This window comes from Notolepis coatsorum (genome assembly GCF_963971535.1).
Source record: "Notolepis coatsorum genome assembly, chromosome: 1".
NCBI lineage: Eukaryota > Metazoa > Chordata > Actinopteri > Aulopiformes > Paralepididae > Notolepis > Notolepis coatsorum.
This window is the reverse complement of record NC_140165.1, coordinates 33044997-33067361: the sequence shown is the minus strand read 5'-3', so window position 1 is coordinate 33067361 and position 22365 is coordinate 33044997. Positions and strand designations below refer to the sequence as shown.

At 46.7% G+C, this 22365-nt stretch overlaps 1 protein-coding gene across 1 annotated transcript in view; it reads left to right on the top strand.

Moving 5' to 3' along the window:
• LOC311229276 (uncharacterized protein) overlaps positions 1-22365 on the top strand; it is a gene marked incomplete at its 5' end in the record, with an annotated part of 145380 nt that overhangs the window by 46694 nt on the left and 76321 nt on the right. Inside the window, 1 exon segment of the mRNA XM_084315344.1 lies at positions 11421-11812. Within this exon segment, the coding sequence (XP_084171470.1) occupies positions 11421-11812 (392 nt within the window).

Sequence of the window (22365 nt, the reverse complement as noted above, 5' to 3'; positions counted from 1 at the left end):
GAGGTCATAGATGAACAGCCAAGAAGGTCGACAAGACATAGGGAACCTCCAAAAACCCTGACTTATCACCGACTAGGAAACCCAATAGTGACGATAATCCAGTCAATATTACAGAGTCTAAGCTCAGTAATCGCAGACTCTTTAGGTGACTCTGACTCCACGGAACCCCATAGGATTGTGATAATGTAGTCCTGGGGTAATATGCACAGGGACGTGCATTAGGATAGAAGGGGAGAATGTAACCTCGGGTTCAGATTCATAACTAGCATAGGAACATAAATAGTTAATGTTAGTAGGTAAGAACTTTCTAGACAGTAAAACATTCTAGGCCCAGACTCCCCAAAACCCCATAGGATTGTGATAATGTAGTCCTGGGATAATATGCACAGGGACGTGCATTAGGATAGAAGGGGAGAATGTAACCCCAGGTTCAGATTCATAATTATCAGTTACATAAATAGTTCCTGTTTATCTCTGCTACCACTTCCTGTTTTACCATGAGGTCCCACTTCCTGTATATAGCGTATGATGTCATGATTTGAAGGTTCTGGAACCGTTGTGATGTCATCCTATGATGTCATATAGAACATTCCGGAACCTCTTGGTTTCCTATATATTCAGCCAGCTCTCAAGCAGCCAGCCTCTTTCTCCTCAACCACTGGACCCGCAACATCACCCAGACGGACCGGACTAACCAACCGACTGGAAGCCGCAAGTCTCCACCAGCACCCCGGAGCAGTCCAGACCACCCCTCACCAAGCGTGCTCAGCTGGATAGATACCCGATGGCGAGCCAACCCCGGAACATTTGATAAGACTAATGGCAGCCTGCTGTGAATACCCATGAGGCTCACCTAGTGCTCAACTATTGCTACACCACTAGTCTGGTAGGATTGAACTGAACGAGACTACCAGGACTTCCAAGGGAGGCAATCCCGTTCACCTTATGTTGTGATATTGTATTTTGTATTTGAATTGATTTAACTGGATATATGGATATAGATATTCTGCCATTGTATGATGTTATAATAGAACCTTCTAGAACATAGAACCTTCTAGAACCGGTTGTGGTGATGTCATAATAGACCTCGATTATCGCAGAATCACTTCCTGGTTTAAAGAGTTAACGGGCCAATTCACCTAATAAGGTATTTGCATTCCCTGATAAACTAATATAGAGTTACCGATGATAACCTCAGAGACGTCTGAATGAACCCCAATGTGTTGATCCAATCGACCTAGGCCTTGATATCGACCTAACCCTCCCGCAAGGAAAGGTTACTGACCTAATCTAAAAGGGATACTTCCAAGCATAAGTTGTACTTTACGTACGTATATATTATTACTGTTTATCTAGCGCGCTTTTAATTAAAACACCGGTTATTGTTATAACTCTGCCTCTGGTCTACAATTCTTTTAATTGTGTATATTACTCCTTGTCGCAGTCGAACCTAGAACTGTGCCCGTGGCAAACAGCTGTTACTGGTATTAACACAAGTGCTACACAGGCACCACTGACTCCGCCAGGGATTGATTAAATATGGCGGTGAACACTGGTTGGCACAGGACTTGAGTATGCGTCCTGTTATGCCATCTGGGCCAGCAGCCTTCCTGGTGTTCACCTGCATAAATGCTCTTCTCACACTGTGTTCCGACAACGAGAGAGCGTCCCCGCGGTTGCCCCCCCCCCTCCACAACAGCCGGCGCGCCAGTGACGTCACTAGCCGGCGAGCCAGCAGCGCCACTGTCTACACCAAACCAAGCGTAGAAGGTGTTGAGCTTGTCCGCGAGGGAGGCGTCGTCGCTCCCCATTGAGGGGGCGCTGACTTTATAGTCAGTTATTGTCTTCAGTCCCTGCCATAATCCTCTTGTGTCATTTTGTGCCATTTGTGTCTCCAGTTTGTCAGCATATGTCCTCTTAGCAAGTTTAACAGCCTTGCGTAGAGTATAGACTGAAGCCTTATACTCCTCCATGTTTCCTGACTCTCTACCCAGGTTGTAGGCGGTGGTGCGAGAGTTCAGAGCTGCTCTAATAGTGCTGTCCACCCACGGTTTCTGGTTTGGGAAAACCCGCACCGTTTTCCTGGGGACAATACCATCAGCTATTGTTATTATGTAGCTCACCACTGTGTCTGCGAGCTCGCTGACGTCACTGGCGCTTCCTTTGAACATATCCCAATCCGTATCTGTAAACACGTCCTGGAGCGTGGCCTCTGATTCGTCGGTCCACTTCTTTGTCTCACGTGACACAACGGCATCACGTGATCTTTGCTGATATGCCGGAAATAGCAAGATGGAGTCGTGATCGCTCGAGCTTGAGGACCCCGTTAATGGCGGAGCGGCTACTGTCTTGTAGCCGGCTCTGAACGGGGAATAACAGTGGTCGAGTGTGTTTTTCCCTCTGGTGGAGCAAGCGATGTGCTGAAAAAAGGACGGCATCACTTTCTTCAGGTTTGCCTGGTTGAAATCGCCGGCCTGGATGTTTGATCTGGTGTCTGTTGAGGTTATCGTGTAGTTCTCCCAGCGCTTTGCCCGTATTCGCGTGTGGGGGAATATATACGGCGGTCATGATGACCGCGGTGAACTCCCTCGGGAGGTGAAACGGACGACACAGGATAGAAAGGTGCTCCATGTCCGGGGAACACGAGTTCGAGAGAACTTGCACCCCTTCGGGATTAACCCAGGAATTGTTCGTGAGGAGGCAGACCCCGCCGCCGATGCTCTTTCCTGAGGCAGCGGTTCGATCTGCACGTAATACTGTGAAGGCGTCCGAGGGAGAAATGCTTTTGTCCGGAGTCGCCGACGTGAGCCATGTCTCCGTGAGACACATGATGTTGATGTCTCTCATCTCCCGTTGGAACCGGACCCTCGCCCTTAGGTCATCCATCCTACCCTCCAACGAACGGGCATTCGCCAGAAAGATGGATGGAATTGCTGGGCGGTAAGCAGCTCTTTTTAGTCTCAGTCTAATACCTCCACGTCTCCCTCTGTGTCTCCTCCTGCCGTAGCCTTTGTTCTTTTCCTTGCCGCCATTCTCCCGTCTGATTTCTGCTGGCCATTCTAGGTCAAAAGTGTCTCCAAACTCCTCTTTGAGCCCGGGGTTCAGGTCCATAAGTGTCTGACGGTCGTATGACGTACCCGCCAGTGTTGCTTTAAATAAAAAAGTAGAAAAAACAAACATAATAGCTAAAAGTGTGTACATCGTTGCGGAGCTAAAACCAGAGGCGTCTGACCGGGGTCGCGTCCTCTATCATAGCCAACCTTGTAGTGAACATAGCATACCTTGTTATGAACGTAGCCTAACTTGTTATGAACGTAGCCTAATACCTTGTTTTGAACGTAGCCTAATACCTTGTTATGAACGTAGCCTACCTTGTTATGAATGTAGCGCAGCAGCGGGGAGTGTTGTCATCGTCGTCATCATCCTCATCATCATCCCCACGTGACATCACTCCTTAAGGACCTGTTGGATGTTGTCGCTCTCCTCTCTCCCGCGGACGACCGTGTCGTCTTGGGAACGTGATCTCACCTGTCGCACGCGCTAACACATGCAGAGAGGAAGGTGTCGCTTTGAAATAGAGGATTGTCGTCTCCAGTCTCTCTCGTGTGCTTGATTAACATCTGTGGTTGTTGGTTTGTGATGAGAATAACTAAAGCGTCGGTGCTTCACCTCGGCTGGTCAGTGGAAGTTACAGAGTCTTGCTTAACAGTTGCTCTTTTTTATTTTATTTTGTTTAGATTTTCTTTTTGGCATTTTTATTGCTTTTTTTATTGGATAGACAGAGAGGAAGGATGGGAGAAAATATGGGGAGGAGACATTCGGCAAATGCATCGGCCACATTCCACTGAAGTGCGTTACGTGGTGCGCCACCCTGGCGCCCGCTTCCATTTACTCTTGAGACAAAGTGCAATCTAAGGAATATTGATATGTCTATAGCGCCAGACAATCGATCTTGGATGATTTGGGCTTTAGGAAGTGCAATCAGATTCATAATTGATCCAATTGTAGTTTTACAACTGAATCTATTTTGGCTGGCATTTTTGTGACTTTTTTTTTTTTTACATAGAGTGTGTTACTTAATACAAGTGCCAAGTGGGAAAAAATGGTGACACTAAGAAGAACAAAAGAAACATCTCCTTTAATTGACATGGTTGTGTCGTTGTAACACTTGATTATCTGAAGACAGGCATGACGGAAAAGCTTCACAGGTTTTGTTCCGGCATTTGGACAAAAATCAACCTAAAATTCATCCATATCCGCGGGATTATATATACAGTATTGCACATATCTGTGCTTTCCTATTTAAAGTGGTCATGTTTTGTACATTTGTTCTGTTTAAACATCATTCATTCAGTAATTTTCATATACCAGTGGAGTGGCAAGTGATCCTGTGTGGGAGGGAGTAACCTGAGTTAGCAGTCCTAACCGGAATCCACATTATACACTGACAGTATGCAGTGTGTGTGTGTGTATGTGTGTGTGTGTGTGTGTGTGTGTGTGTGTGTGTGTGTGTGTGTGTGTGTGTGTGTGTGTGTGTGTGTGTCGGTGTGTGTGTCGGTGTGTGTGTCGGTGTTGTGTTTTGACAACACGATGCGGGTAGCATGCGCGAAAGGTAGGCGTCTCCTTGAAAATGTCCCACCTCGGATTTGACTCTTAATTGTGACAGAAGGCTACGCCGGAGGCCACAGCGTTTGTCCATTACTTAAAAGAACACACCAACATTTTTTGGGAAATGTTCGGTTAGCCTAGGCATAGTCCAACTAACACCTCTCCCGAAGGCTAACCGGCCATGTCTGCTTCCATTCATTGTGCTAAGCTAGGCTAACATGCAGCCAGATAGCTTTCTACTGAACGCACAGAGAGGAAACTGGTACCCATCTTCTTGTCTCTCTCTGGAGAAGACGGTAAGCTATTTTCCCAAAATGTTGGCGTGTTCCTTTAACATAAAGTATTTTCCACTCATGCTCTCCTCCACACACCCGGTAATATTTATAGCGTGCACTTAATAATAATCCATGTTTTTGTGTAGAATTTCAAAGCTCTAAAATAAATCGAACTTGCGGAAAAATTACCCGAAGTGCCTCCCAAGTCGTATATTTTTGTTAATTATTGTTGATGTGCTGCTGACATACTGCCAATGCTGCTGCACCTCCTGTGGAGAAGCCAGCGTTGGCCAGTGATATCTTTATGTTGATGTACAGTGTCTGTCGGCTCTAATGCTGCAAGAAGGCGTAGGTGCTAAGTACTTCAGATTAGGTGCTAATTGGTACAGCTCTAGTGCTAAGTTGACTGTGGATAACACTCAAGTGTAGTGTGTATATTTTGTGTGTGTTTAAGTATAAATGTGTGTGTGTGTGTGTGTGTGTGTGTGTAATTGCGTGTCTTCGCTACATAGAGCTCTATGCCAGTGATGACTGTGTGTTTGCCTGTCGATTAACACAAAGTTCCAAAGCAAGCATCCCTGGCTCACATTGCGCTCCCTGTAAACATGTAGATAAATAATCAGCCAATCGGCTCCTATTTATTCAGATTTAATGGGGAGGAAGCTGTGTGATTGGAGGGTTTCCTGTGCAGTGATTTGTGGGTGGGTTGGCCAGGGCTCGAGGTTTTGCACCGCCGCGGGTCAATGCAATCTTTGTCAGACGTAGCGCGGCTCGAGGCTTAAATTATAGCAAGTAGGTAAGGGGGCACGCGAGTCCAGCGAGGAGCGGGGATGCACCGAGAACACTTTCCTTAAACTGCTAATACCCAGCCAACCCATTACTCTCACCGAAAAAGTAGGGACGCGACCGTCGGTTGTGTGATAGTAAAGGGTTAACCTTCTGTCGTGTGGCAGTGAAAGGGTTAACCGGCTGTCGTGCGGCAGTGAAAGGGTTAACCTTCTGTGTATTGTCACAGTGAAAGGGTTAACCGTTTGGTAGTGCAGCAGTGAAAGGGTTAAATTATAGCAAGTAGGTGGACGGTAAGGGGGCATGCGAGTCCAGCGAGGAGCGGGGATGCACCGAGAACACTTTTCTTAAACTGCTAATACCCAGCCAACCCATTACTCTCACCGGAACAGTAGGGACGCAGACCATTAGTTTGGGGTCGTTGGACAAGAACGATAGATACAGAGATATAGCCCGATCCACTTTTTAAATTTTTTTTTAATTATCTTTTTCCTCCTTTTTTTCCGTTTTTTCCCCTCCCATCCCAATGTTAGTCGTTATGACAATTCCCAATCCCCTTCCTGGTCATTGCTAGGGATGGGTACCTTTCACATTTGAACCGATACGGTACCGGTACCGGTACCTGTGAATCGATACCGGTACCCAACGGTACCTTTTTTTGGTACTTTAGTCTCAAGAAATTTAATTGACCTACCTCAGTCGGGAAAAAAAATCCAAACTTCAAATAACTACAATTTCGACAGTTTTCGGCTTGCCATTGCTCCGACTGCTTTGTTGTTGAATCAAGTCAACTCCTAGGTAAGCATATATTGTGCGTGTGAACGTTGACATGAAAAAAAAATAAAAAGTTTAAAAAAATAAAAAAAAATTATTCTGTATCTCACTTGAATCGATACTCGGTAGTACCGACGTGTTTCGGTTCGGTACCTCAAAAGTAACGAATTCGGTACCCATCCCTAGTCATTGCGCACTCTACCCCCTACCGTCGCCCCGGGAGGGTGGAGACTATCACAGTATCACATGCTTCCTCCGACACATGTGTACCCAGCCCACCGCTTCTTTTCACCTGGCAGCGCAGACTCTCACTGGGAGAGTGTAACGTGTGGAAGGTCACACTACCTCTCCTAGATCCTTCCCTTGCTGTGCAGGCGCCCCGACCGAACTGTAGGAGTCGCTGTTTACAACGACAGGACCCACCCTCGCCGGGTTTCCCACCCTCTAACACTGCCAATTGTGTTAGTATGAACGGTCGGCCAACCCGGAAGCACCACAGCTGGATTCGATCCCACTGTCTCTGTGGTGGTAGACAGACGCTTAGTCCGCTGCACTACCCGGCCGCCCTTAGCCCGATCCACTTTTACCAGAGAGCTAAAATGCTGCCCATGTGACAACAATGCAGAAAAAATAAGTCACTTTACTTGGAGTCTGTTTGGACATTATGGCTCCTGGAATGAGATTTTAGGACTGCCCTCTTTTCTTGATCCTCCGTACATCCTCTGTATACTAGCGATGCGCCGTACATCCACTGTACACTAGCGATGCGCCGTACATCCACTGTACACTAGCGATGCACCGTACATCCACTGTACACTAGTGGCACGGTGGTGTAGTGGTTAACACTGTCGCCTCACAGCAAGAAGGTCCAGGGTTCGATTCCCGCTTGGGGACCAGGTTTCTGCATTGCCAGGTACCCAGGTGGGGTATCTCCCAGGCCTTTCTGTGTGGAATTTGCATGTTCTCCCCGTGCTCGCAAGGGTCCCCCCCCCCCCCCCCGATAAGAGAAACCCAATGGAAAAACAACATGCACAACAGATCGAAGACAGGCAGGAGCACTTGGATTGGTCCCCGGGCGTGGTACCTCACCGACGCCCTGTCTGCTCCCGGCTGCCCTTGGGGGGAAGGACGACGGGATGGGTCAAGCTAGAGCTCAATCGCATCGGCGACCCTAAAAAAACAGTGCATGTGTGTGTGTGTTCCTGTGTGTGTGTGTGCCGCCCATCACTGCATGCCGAATAAAGACTTCTGAGTTAAGTCCTGCATTATTATTATTATTATTATTATTATTATTATTATTATTATTATTATTATTATTATTATTATTATTATTATTATTATCCACTGTACACTAGCGATGCACCGTACATCCTCTGTACACTAGCGATGCGCCGTACATCCTCTGTACACTAGCGATGCGCCGTACATCCACTGTACACTCGCGATGCACCGTACATCATCTGTACACTAGCGATGCACCGTACATCCACTGTACACTAGCGATGCGCCGTACATCCACTGTACACTAGCGATGCGCCGTACATCCACTGTACACTAGCGATGCGCCGTACATCCACTGTACACTAGCGATGCACCGTACATCCTCTGTACACTAGCGATGCACCGTACATCCTCTGTACACTAGCGATGCACCGTACATCCACTGTACACTAGCGATGCGCCGTACATCCTCTGTACACTAGCGATGCACCGTACATCCTCTGTACACTAGCGATGCACCGTACATCCACTGTACACTAGCGATGCGCCGTACATCCACTGTACACTAGCGATGCACCGTACATCCACTGTACACTAGCGATGCACCGTACATCCACTGTACACTAGCGATGCGCCGTACATCCACTGTACACTAGCGATGCACCGTACATCCACTGTACACTAGCGATGCGCCGTACATCCACTGTACACTAGCGATGCACCGTACATCCAAGACCATCTAAGAATAACATTCAGATTCTTCCGTTTGTCCTCCCGCAGGCTGGGAATCTAAACGGGAAGGTGGAGTCGTACACCAACACCTGAACATCGTGCATGATGTGTCTGTCAGACTGGCAGACAGAATGAGGAACACATACTCGGGTGGCGTCGCTCAGAGGATATATTCAAAATATGGACACGACTCCATTGAGCTGGGATCACTTTTTGTGGACACAGATAAAATAACTGTAGTTATGCTACATGCATGCCTTGTGCTCTTGGAATGTCAGCTAGTTTCCCATGACTGATGTTGTATTGTTTTTCCACGTTTTGTACTTCATACATACAATATACTGTAAATTGTTTGGACCCAAATATCATATTCTTTTGTGTCAATAAATGAACTAACTAACTGACCGATTGGAGGATCAAAAAAAGGGGGCGGGGCTTGTGATAGGTAAATTCTCTGATACCGGGCGGTACCCTATTGTAGCCTGGTATTGGCCTGGTATACCTATACCTATTTAATTTATCTATCTTATTTATTTATTTTTGCCTTTTTCATAATTGTTGTTATGTCTTCAATGTTGAGCATACATTTTTGATTTCCTTTATGCCTTTTTCCATTATTATTTTAATTGTATTAATAGCCCTACGTTCTGTATTTGCAGGCTACTGTATCACATCCTTGTGAGGACCTCAGGAAGACTAGAATCGGCATCTAATGGGGATCCTAATAAAACAATAAACAATATCCAGTATCAATAGTGGTCACATCACTAGCGAGGAGACTTGTGTTTGATCATATGATATTTTTAGTGTGTGTGCGTCAGTAAGCAGATAATGGAAAGAGGAGGGCGGGGGGGGGGGGGGGGGGGGGTGCATGACATCACTGCATGTGATTGTGTGATTCAGTCCCATGCAGTTGCAGTCAGGTCTCCACAGGCGAGTGTAGGACGACTAGTCGACTACCGCGGTTCTCGTTCTCAACCGCCCCCTAAAGGAACGCCTATTCGCGCCTATAGACAGATTGGTGACAGATTGACACCCAAGATTTTCTATTTTCTCATTTTCACGCCAACTTTTTGGGAAATTAGCTTATTTGCCATCTACCCTGGAGTTAGACAAGCAGATACATACCATGTTCTTCTCCGTGCATGCATTAGGCTTAGGGAACAGCTGTGCCGTTAGCCTAGCTTAGCGTCATTCACTGGAAGTAGGTGTGCCAGTGTAGCCTAGTTCCCAACAGTGACGAAATACACTCCAAATACAACTTTCCTGTAAACATGTTGTGACCTGTGTATTTACCACATGGAGAAAAAAAATGTATTAGACATTTTCGTTTTCTAAGCAGATATATACAGATATATATTTTTTGCCAAACCACTGCTGCCTGGGGGCAGTGATTTCATCACCTCACCGTTTTTCAAAAAACAACAGGGCTTTTGAGGTGATGAAATCACCAAAAAAAATATCCAAATATATATCTGCTTAGAAAAAGAAAATGTCAAAAAATTAAATATATTATTTCTCCACGTGATAAATATACAGGTCACAACATGTTTTGGAAGGTTTTGGAGTTGTATTTGGAGTGACTGTTGGGAACTAGGCTACACTGGCACACCTACTTCCAGTGAATGACACTAAGCTAGGTTAACGGTGTGGCTCTTCCCTAAGCCTAATGCATGCACAGAGAAGAAAAGGGTATGTATCTGCTTGTCTAACTCCAGGGTAGATAAGCTAATTTACCAAAAGGTTGGTGTATTCCTTTAAGATAAGATAAGATCATTATTTATTGTCTGTTTATACAGAAATGTGTTTTGTGTCGGAACACGGCATTACAAGAAATAAACCATAAGACAACCACGTTACAGCAGACATACAGAGAAACACTGCAATTAACCCCTTCCTTCCCTCCCAACCAACATTATTCATTGGTTCATTGGCACAGTCCCATAAGTGCAAGGTTATTTTGTATTGCACAGCATATTTGCATATTGAATTTCATATGTACACTCGATTAAAACATTTGAGAATGGCTGCAGACTTCAAATATGACTTATGTCACAAGAAAATAAAAAAGCATCTATACCCAAGATTATAAATATAATATATTTTTTATATCTTTTTGCTAACGCTCCCAAAATCATCTTTTGACCCCCAGGTTGAGGCACACTGACTGTACCGGAGCGGTAGACCACTGAGTTATCAGGGTCGCTCAGTGGTTCAGTGTGTCATCTACACCAGTGTTTCTTTTAGTCCCTTCTCTCTTGCTCTAGTTCAGTATCATTCAGTTCAAAACCCGGCTAACTGGCTAGGTTTGAAAAGTGAAAAGGCAAAACCATGGTGGGACGTTTTAACACCATTCACCAGTCAAAGGCTGGTTCATTCTGCCTAGGGTTAGTATAGTAAGGTTGTATATTATACCAGGCTCTTTGGCAGGTAAACAACCATTTCAAATCATTTCTGCCTATTGAGATCCTCTCTGCCACGTCCTTGGACTCCTTTAAGACGGCCTTGAAAACCCACCTGTTCACGAAGGCCTACGGCCTCTAATCGTCTCCCTGTCCTTTATCGTTATTATTATTTATTTGACCCCTAGTCGTCTCCCTGTCCTTTATTGTTGTTATTATTAATTGTGTTTATATCCTATGTGTCTTCTTTCTTGCTTTGTAATAAAGCATCCTTGGGTTTCTTGAAAGGCGCTATATAAATCCAAGCTATTATTATTATTATTATTATTATTATTATTATTATTATTATTATTATTACATGGCGGCTTGTGACGTAGTGAATGGTTAGTTTACATATCCTGGATAAAACCAAGGCTAATATATTGGAGGCTAAGTCACCAGTACGCCAGCCAATGGGAGATGGGGGTACGCACATGCTCAGATCACACCGGTGGAGCATCTGGGGACCAAACTGAATGGAAACTTCACCCCCCCAAATTGTTCATTGTCCCCATCCCGCCCCTCCCGGAGCCCAGGCCTCTAACTCTATACCAACCCTCTCTCTCTCTCTCTCTCCTTCCAGTGGACATCAACTCGGCGCTGCCCCTGCGTCTCCCTCCGGCCGCCATCCCCATGGACCTGCGTGTGGACCACCACCACCACCACCACCACCAGCACCAGCAGCAGCAGCAGCAACAGCTGTCGTCCCTCTCGCCGCCCGGCCAGCAGCAGCAGACCGGGTCGGTGCTGTCGTCCCTCTCGCCGCCCTGCCAGCAGCAGCAGCAGCAGCAGCAGCAGCAGCAGCAGACCGGGTCGGTGCTGTCGTCCTCGGCCCGCGAGCAGCAGCTGCAGCAGGAGCTCCTGGCGCTGAAGCAGAAGCAGCAGATCCAGAGGCAGATCCTCATCGCGGAGTTCCAGCGGCAACACGAGCAGCTGTCGCGCCAGCACGAGGCTCAGCTGCAGGAGCACGTCAAGGTGTGTGTGTGTGTGTGTGTGTGTGTGTGTGTGTGTGTGTGTGTGTGTGTGTGTGTGTGTGTGTGTGTGTGTGTGTGTGTGTGTGTGTGTGTGTGTGTGTGTGTGTGTGTGTGTGTGTGTGTGTGTGTGTGTGTGTGTGTGTGTGTGTGCGTGTGCGCGTGTGCATGCACGTGTGTGCGCGTGTGTGTGTGTGTGTGTGTTTAAGATCCGTGATTCCCTTCGGGACCGAGGTTTGATTTGATTAGATGGAAAATATGCTGGATTTCTTAGCCCACTGTAAATCAGAACTCTAGATCTGTCTTACTGCACAGTTTACAAACATTACCAACGTAAACAGCCCTCCGCAGCCACAAAACACATCAAATACAATTTGAAAACCAGTGTTAGTCTTTGTATCAAGAGCTCAGTCAGTCAATGTCTCGATTTCTTATTTTTGGCGGCGGCGGTTGTTTACGTTTAGATCGCTGATAGGGCCTATAAGTGTGGGATTTATTTTAGGTGCTATATATATATGGTCAACATGCAAATTGAACGTGTGAAAGTCGCACAGAGCACACAGAGGACCAAATTAAAGCGAGGAGATGGCATTTTGCCCCTGTGGTCAAAATAGAAGCATGTTTTTTTTATTCACAGTCATTGATTACAGATTTATTGAGAATGCACAGTGGAGAATGTGCGTGAGTGTCAGGGCAGAGGGGAAACTGAGCTAGATGTCTTTCTGTCACACATTTTTTTAACTCAAAACTATGATCGTGTTTGCCGAGCATATTTTTTGTCCAGTGAAACACAGAACTGTGATTGTTAGAAGAACACGTTTCAGATTCGGTAAAATAGACATAGAATGTACCTTACTTTAGCCAGAAAGTATTCCAAGAAGAATAATTTCAAGTGATCACATCGCCATCGCGATTACCAGTATATATGTCTATACACGTTTCGATGGTCAAATGCGCTTAGGCAACGGAATTTCTAGGCGATCAATGTGAATCTATGTTCCGACAGGAGGAGTGGCCACTGGCCAAGCAGAAATTAAAGTTAGAGTGTGATTCCACCCAAGCCATCGCAGTTCAGACACGGACGATACCACCACCTGGTGATAGTCGATCGGCATTGCAGTTCTAATGTGTGGGGATGGTCGAAAATGATGCAGATCCCTCTGGGCAAGTCTGTAGAGCGGGGATCAAAGTAAAAAGATCAAACGATCCAAAAACGATGGCACTCAACCGTCGGCGCCCAATAACGACTTTTTACGTTTTTGGCACAGACTGTGTTAACAGTAACATTAATTAGCAACTACGCTGTGTGTTCTTTAACAGTAATGCAGGCTACTGGTGAGCTAACGTTAATTAGCAGCTACGCTGTGTGTTCTTTAACATTATTACATGGCGTTTTCACATTCGCCGAAATGCTTGCTTGTGATTGGTCAATAGCGCTCGTCAGAGGTCCGATATTACTCGATAACGGACCTCTGCCGAACAATAATGACCACTGTGCGCAGCTGGACCAATCAAGCCCACTACACACACATTGTATCAGTGCTGCTCAGCATATGCACAGCTGCACCCAGTCATGCAATCAGACCACAGACCTGCCGGCTGCCGATAATAATAATCACTTTATTTGGGCTGACAGAGCCACAGAACAACTGCGTCTGCATTTGATCTCGTCTTGTCATGAATTAGGTATATTGTTAGTAAGTTAGCCATGTAATAAGCGGGATAATGTATAGCCTATACTCGGTCATTGTCGCAAAATAATTGACCTTCACTGACGTTTAAAACACCTCAGCGCTCCGTGTCGGTCAATTATTTTGCGACTGACCTCGTAGCTATACATTATCCCTTACGTAATGCAGGCTACTGGTGAGCTAACGTTAATTAGCAGCTACGCTGTGTGTTCTTTAACAGTAATGCAGGCTACTGGTGAGCTAACGTTAATTAGCAGCTACACTGTCTGTTAAAGTAATGCAGGCTACTGGTGACTGGAGAAAAAAAATACTGGGAGATTGGCGAACCTGCTTGTGATTTTGAAGGTTGAAATCAAACCGAGAGCTCAGCCACATCGCCCCCCCCCCCCCCCCCCGATAAACTCCACCGGATGACATCAACCCAGAGGAGAGCAGACCACCCAACTGTAGTAGAGGCCAGACTTGAGGAAAGTTGAAGAAATAGTTGAGGGGAAAACCTTCTGCAGTTCACTAAGAGGTCTGCTCGGCTCCAGATAATGCCGTCTGGTGGAGTTTCTCGGGGGGGGGGAGACCCAGAACAAGTTTTATGCCCGGTTGTCAAATGTCCTCCTCACAACAGAACAATAGGAGTCAGGTTAAAACACTGGGTGAGTCTCTGGACCCATGCTCTTCAAACTGATCAGGGTGGAGCGTCGGTCTGCAGTCCTAGATCACTTCACTTGGATCATCTCATTCATAGTGACCTAAAAAACAACAACCTGAACGTGGATTCACCCCTCTTTACACATGGCGGCGTTTCCCATATAGAGATTTGTTTGTGTCGGCACCACCGCAGATGGGTTTCCCAACTTCAAACCACAACAAACGAACAATGGTTGTTGTTTTGTACGCACACATTCTCTCTCTCTCTCCACTGCTCCACTGTGTGTCTCTCACTCCCCCCCCCTCCACCTTACCAGCGTCACACAAACCCAAGAACCTGTGGAAAATACCGTATAGGCCCACAAATCATGGACAGGAAAAACGTGGAGATCAGGGAACTTCCTGCAAAGTTCTAGAAAAGTAGGGAAAATGAATTTCATATGGTTTGGGGAATTGCACAAAACACTTTGCAGTTCTGAAACACTTTCATGATTTATAAAGTTGTAGACCAGCTGTCATTTCCCATTATTGTCACCTATATATTATTGTGATGTTGTTGTCTTCAGCTGCTGTGTAGTGGCCTAACATGTACAGTGTTGCCCAGCCACTATCAGCAGACATCATTTTAAACGCTGACCAAAACACAGATTTTCAATCATTTGTAATGACTGTGTTCTGATGTAAAGGACTCCAAAGGATGTGACATTTATGTGCCTCGCCTCTCTCCCACCTCTCTACAGCGCCATAAAAATATGATTCTGTCGACATTTTAAGTGAGAAATACGACATGCAATTGCTGAACCTTGAATCACATTTGATCTGCGACGCCTAGTTTGATCTGAATTCCATGAGCCAGGCTGTAATAGTGCAGTTCACTTAACGGCCACCGGTGTCATTAACACTTTCAGTGCCGGCCATTTAACATTGAAAACCCTGTTAAATGCCAGCACCCACTTCAATGATAGCGTTGTGAACGCATATTCTCTCTCTTAAATTATGGCTATGTGTCTAATCTGCCTGTCGTTTATCAATGACTTGTTTGCAGTCAACATTGTCGAAACAGATTGTTTTTTTATCGATTCATTTTCGTTTTATAGCATTTTGAAAAGCCCTCGTTTTCAAGGAAAATATATAGATTCCGTGATAAACGGCATTTACTGGAATATTCTAGAATACACAAAAACGTTGTAATTTTTCGGCCTATTTATTAATCGTTTTCAAATAAACGCTAGATTATCGATAGTATATGTGTACTTATGCACGCTATAGAGGCGGGCTGAAAAATCGATTCTCTCATTTCCAGATCAGGAATCACCGCGCACACACACACACACGCGCATAGGGAAAAAGCTTATATCTCCGTGAAAACAGGTCTGATTATCCTAACACCCCTTCCTGACAGGGAGTGACGCGAGCGAGCGTGATTGCGAAAATGATTAAAATGTATTCGTTTCAAGTTCAAGTTCAAGTTCTTTAATAGTTGTCATACAGAAGTACAGAATACTTTCATACAAAATGCTTCTTACTGTTACGCTCCAGAGACTGTGCTAGACAAGATAGTATCAAATAACATAATAACATAATATAGCATGAATTTAGAAGAAGAAAATGAGGTCACAGTGTTCGGTATAGACATATGTACAATGTTCTGAGTTACCATATAATATACAATACACAATACTATGCAGTGTACTAATGTACAGTACTATCTAGTGCAAAGCAGAAATGGGATGAGGTACAATTTTAGGTACAATTTACAGTAAGGTGTACGAGTTGTAGTGCAATCCTTCATCCATAAATATAAAGTGTGGGGAGTGGGTGCTACAGTGTGTTTGTTTAAAGTGGGTGTGTGCTATAAAGTGTGTGGAGTGGGTGCTACAGTGTGTTTGTTTAAAGTGAGTGTGTGCGTGTGGATGTGTGTGCTATGTGCGTTTGGTCGTTGTTGTTGTGTAGTGTTCATTCATTGTTCGTTTAGCAGCCTGATGGCCTGGGGATAGAAGCTACTTCTGAGTCTTTCTGTGCTCGCCTTGAGACTCCTGTATCGCTTGCCTGACCGCAGCAGTTCGAAGAGGCAGTTGTTCGGGTGACTGGAGTCTTTAATGATTCTCTTAGCCTTGCCCTTGCAACGCTTGTAGTAAATGTTCTGGAGGGTGGGGAGCCCCCCTCCAATTGTGCGTTCGGCTGAACGTGTCACTCTTTGTAGTCTGCTTTGGTCTTTTGCAGTGCTATTCCCAAACCAGGAGGTGATGTTGCCGGTCAAGATGCTCTCTATTGTACATGAGTAGAAGTTCTTAAGGATCTTCTGGCTGACTTGGAACTTCCTTAGGCGCCTGAGGAAGTAGAGGCATTGTCGTGCCTTCTTCACCACACTGTTAATGTGTGTGGTCCATGTCAAGTCCTCGGATATGTAGGCTCCGAGGTACTTGAAGCTGTTGACTCTCTCAACCGGTGCCCCGTCGATGCTGAGGGGGCTGTAGTCCTTGACCCCCGACCTCCTGAAGTCCACAATCATCTCCTTTGTTTTGCTGACGTTCAGGGAGAGGCTGTTTTCCTGGCACCATCCCGCCAGGACCTTGACCTCTTCCAGGTAGGCCCTCTTGTCGTTGGCAGAGATTAGGCCCACCACCACTGTGTCGTCAGCAAATTTGACGATTGTATTGCTACTCCGCTGAGCCACACAGTCGTGTGTGTACAGGGAGTAGAGGAGGGGACTCAGAACACAGCCCTGGGGGGCCCCTATGTTGAGGGTGATGGATGAGGAGGTGCAGTTGCCTGCTCTCACCACCTGGGGTCTGCCAGTCAGGAAGTCCAAGACCCACTGGCAGAGGTCATAGCCCAAGCCCAGGTCCCTGAGCTTGGCTATGAGTATGGAGGGGACTATGGTATTGAATGCCGAGCTGTAGTCGATGAATAGCATTCTCACATAGTTCCCCTGCCTCTTGTCCAGGTGTGATGCTGCTGTGTGCAGCACATGGGATATGGCGTCCTCCGTGGACCTGTTGGGGCGGTATGCAAATTGCAGGGGGTCCATGTTGATGGGGAGGGAGGAGCAGATGTAGCCCTTTACTAGCTTCTCGAAGCACTTCATGGCTATGGAGGTGAGAGCTACAGGGCGGTAGTCGTTGAGGCAAGCAGGCTTGGATTTTTTGGGTACAGGGATAATAGTGGACTTCTTCAGGCAGGTGGGGATGACAGCCTGTTCTAAGGACAGGTTAAATATGTCAGTGAATACTGGGGCCAGTTGGTCGGCACAGACTTTTAGGACGCGGCCGGGGATGCCGTCTGGACCTGCTGCCTTCCTGATATTCACTTTTTTAAAGGTCCGCCTCACCTCATGCTCTGTTACCCTGAACACTGCGCCTCCATCAGCAGCCGACCCCCCCCCCCCCCATTGCCGAGGCTTGTGAGCTGGTGTTGTTATTACCAGCATCAAACCTCGCATAGAAGGTATTGAGGTCATTTGCTAAGGAGATGTCACTGTTCAGTTTGAGGGAGGCGCCTTTGTAGTCTGTCATCGTTTTGAGCCCCTGCCACATAGCTCTAGAGTCAGCTTGTTCAAACTGGAGTTCAATTTTATCCCTGTAGCGTCGTTTGGCCTCTGACACAGTCCTCCTTACGTTGTATCGCGCCACCTTGTGGTCATTCATGTTGCCTGCCTCTAGGCCGTCGTTGTATGCTTTGGTGCGCTCTCTCAGAGCTTCACGGACGGATTTGTCTACCCAGGGTTTTTGATTTGGGTAAACTTTCATTTTGGTAGTGGGGATTGTTTCTTTCACCCTAGTACAAACATAGTCCAGCACTGTCTCCGTGTAGGCATTAATGTTATCTGTGTCGCGGAACACATTCCAGTCTGTGTTGTGAAACACTGACCGGATCGTATCCTCTGACGTCACATCCCATTTCTGCACCTCTCGCGAGACTACGGGAGTACTTTTAATTCTCTGTCTATACTTTGGTGAAAGAAAAATTGATGCGTGATCTGACTTACCGAAGCCACTATCAGAATGAGCCTTGTAGCCACCTTTAAATTGCGTGTAACAGTGATCTAGGATGTTACCGCCTCTGGTGTTGCAAGTCACATGCTGATAGAAGTCGGGCAATACCTTTCTCAGATTGGCGCTATTGAAATCTCCCAGTACTAAAATGGCGGCGTTAACGTTAGCCACTTGTATTCTATTTACCTCGTCGTGTAGTCTGGAGAGCGCAACCTTGTTGCTAGCTTGCGGTGGAATATACACTCCGATCAGGACGATCGCCGTTAACTCCCTCGGGAGGAAGAAAGGACGACACTTGATGGTTATATATTCCAGTTCTGGGGAGCAGTGGTTGGATAATTCCTTCACGTTCGTTGGATCACTCCAATTTTTGTTAAACATGAAGGCAATACCTCCTCCACGTTGTTTACCGGACTCTGATGGTGACCGATCCTTTCTATGGATAAAGAAGTGATCCGCTGGTTGAATCGCGTGATCTGGAACCTCCGGCGTCAGCCATGTTTCGGTGAAGCAAAGGACATTGCAGTCCCTAACGTCTCTTTGATATTGAATCCTTGCTCGGATGTCATCCAGTTTATTGTCTATTGATTGTACATTGGCTAGCAATATACTGGGAAGTGGTGTACGGTGGCGTCTGGATCTCAGCCTGTTTCGGATCCCAGCCCTCTTTCCTCGTCGTCTTTTCCTGGGCTCTGGGAACAAAGGGTCTGGTCCTAATCTCCGGAGGATTTCTTCAGGCCATTGATGTGGTTCGGAAAGCTGATCCAGCGAGTAATCCAGTTGGTAAGTTTCCCGTAATCCAATGTCTATGAGTGACTGACGGTCATATACATTAAATGCACCAACAGTTGGTACGCACAAAACTCTAAAAACTATAAATATTAACAAAAGTAAACACAGTCTCGACGGATGCGAGCGAGTGTTTACTCGCTCGATAGGTCAGACTATCCTGACCTGCCGCGAGCGACAGCGAACTGAGCAGCGATGTCGTCCACCCCTCAGATATTCGCTCGCTGTGTCTCTAGTTGAGCGATTACGCGGCCGAGTCCCGCCCCTAAACACTTTTTATTGGTCAAGAATCGCAGGCCCACGTGTGCTTCCAGGTAACACACACACACACAGACACACTCGGACACGCGCCGCCTCATATCAGGACAGTGTTGCGCGCGATTTCGTCTCTAGTTCGCTCGCTCGCTCCCTGTCAGGAACCGGTGTAAGACTGGTAAAATAGATTCCTTACCTGAGATCAGATGTTATCCAAAAAGATTATTCCAATTCCTGATCGCCATTCCAAATGCGATCACTTGGTCTCTTCAGATGCCTTGACGGAAAAATTAAATGAGCAAACTAACCACTCCCCCTGCATTAGTCTGAACTAATGGGGTGCAGTTACACAGGGAGAGTCGATAGGGGGCGGTATCTTCCCAATTGAGCTCAGAGAGACTCTGCAGCACTAACCCGAGGCTCGATTGATGAAATATGAATTCAAATCGCCAATAAATTTTTAAAACGGCAAACAGACGATATATGTCGTTGGCGGCACTCAACTGGCGGCATGAACTAGCGACTTATAGCGTTGGCGGCATCCAAAGTGTTAATGAGGAGGAATTTCTGATAATTCCATAATATAGCATCTTTACAAAATAATGTTTCAACAAGCATATTTTCCATCTACAGATCAAACTCTTCAAGACTGTGTGAATATCTAATGGATCTAATGTATAGGAACCCAGGGAGATTGTTGCCCTAAAATGTCCTTTTATGTCCAGTGTAGTGTCTTATGGCACAAAGGAACTCTGAGCCGTCCACTAGGGCCTGCAGTGATACAGAGCGGGGTGTGTGATGCAGAGCGGGGTGTGTGATGCAGTGGTGAGGTGTGTGATGCAGTGGTGAGGTGTGTGATGGTGTGTGATGCAGTGGTGAGGTGTGTGATGGTGTGTGAGGTGTGTGGTGGTGTGTGATGCAGTGGTGAGGTGTGTGATGGTGTGTGAGGTGTGTGATGGTGTGTGATGCAGTGGTGAGGTGTGTGATGGTGTGTGAGGGTGTGTGAGGGTGTGTGAGGGTGTGTGATGGTGTGTGATGGTGTGTGAGGGTGTGTGAGGGTGTGTGGTGAGGTATGTGATGGTGTGTGATGGTGTGGTGAGGTATGTGATGGTGTGTGATGGTGTGGTGAGGTATGATGGTATGTGATGGTATGTGATGGTGTGGTGAGGTATGATGGTATGTGATGGTATGTGATGGTGTGATGAGGTATGTGATGGTGTGTGATGGTGTGATGAGGTATGTGATGGTGTGGTGAGGTATGTGATGGTGTGGTGAGGTATGTGATGGTGTGTGGTGAGGTATGTGATGGTGTGTGAGGGTGTGTGATGGTGTGGTGAGGTATGTGATGGTGTGTGATGGTGTGGTGAGGTATGTGATGGTGTGTGATGGTGTGGTGAGGTATGTGATGGTGTGTGATGGTGTGGTGAGGTATGTGATGGTGTGTGAGGGTGTGTGATGGTGTGGTGAGGTATGTGATGGTGTGTGAGGGTGTGGTGAGGTGTGTGAGGGTGTGTGATGGTGTGTGATGCTGTGGTGGGGCTCCAGGACCACTCAGGTGGCAGCCAATGACGCACAGCCCAGTCAGGGAGGCCCAGCCTCAATCAGCCCATTCACAGCCTGTGTATACACACACACACACACACACACACACACACACACACACACACACACACACACACACACACACACACACACACACACACACACACACACACACCACGCACACACATACATACTTGCACATACACAGACACACAGACTCAAGACACATTCACACACATGTGTACACTACACACACAGGCACACATACACATTCACCTGTGTATAGACACACACACACACAGAGACAGAAACACACACACACACACACACACACACACACACACACCTTACTCACACATTATGAACAGCAAACACTTCACTGGCTGGTAGCAAGAGATACGCTGCCAAAGCTGTTGGGGTATTAACATGAAAGGTAAGAAGGGAGGGTCTGTGTGTCTGTATGTCTCTGGTCAACAGTTACAGGGGGAGCGGGGTGTGGGTGTGGGGGGGGGGGGGGGGGGGGGGGTTGTATATGGGAGAGAGGGGGGGGGGGGGCATACCCACCCTCGCTCCACCACCACTTCACCTCACCTTGATTGAAAGGCAGAAACAGGCCCTGGAGGCGGGCCAAGCAGCCAGCGTGCTTCTCCTGCTTCTCGCTCTATCGTTCACTCTCTGTCTCTCTCTCTCCCTCTATCTCTGTCGCGCTCTCTGTCTCTCTCTCTCTCTCTCTCTCTCTCTCTCTCTCTCTCTCTCTCTCTCTCTCTTTCTCTCTCTCTCTCTCTCTCTCTCTCTCTCTCTCTCTCTCTCTCTCTCTCTCTCTCTCTCTCTCTCTCTCTCTCTCTCTCGTCTCGGAGGCTATTTTTTTCCTCACAAACCCCCTCACCTTCCACTCAACCTCAGCCACCGCTAATTTATTCCCCCCGACAGGTTGAGGCATTTGATTTCCAGTTAACGGTAAACACACAAGCCCACGTCCGGAGCTATTTAAGGTACATAATGTAAAAAATATATATTAAAAAGAAAGAAATAGGAACCCCTTAAAAAGTTTGATTATGAACACTGAGAGGCAAAATGACATCCAATTAAGTGAATCACATATTGCCATTGGATGCGACACTTAGGAAGGCGGACTGATAGGCGTGCTGGAGCAGGGTGTCTGTATCGACTGATAGGCGTGCTGGGAGCAGGGTGTCTGTATCGACTGATAGGCGTGCTGGGAGCAGGGTGTCTGTATCGACTGATAGGCGTGCTGGGAGCCATCTGTATTGACTGAAAGGCGTGCTGATAGGGACTGATAGGGTCTTGGCAAGTGAAAGACTGATGCCATTCACACACACATGCTCTGATGGCACACAGGGCACCTTATCATGACTCATCTATTTATTCTCATCAGTGGACATCAGACATTATGATTACGCTGCAACTGTTCATGCGTTGATTCATCTCAACTGGAGGCACAGGTATGATCTATAAGAAGCTACACTGTCGCCCCATCTCCACTCTCATTGGTTGGACGTGTTTATTAGAAAACACGTGGAGGGTAGTGACCGGGGTGGGTCATTGTACACTGATAGAAATGGGTGCTAATGTAGCCGGTGTGATCTCGCTCTGCATTGTGTCTCGATTCGACCCCTGTTAAG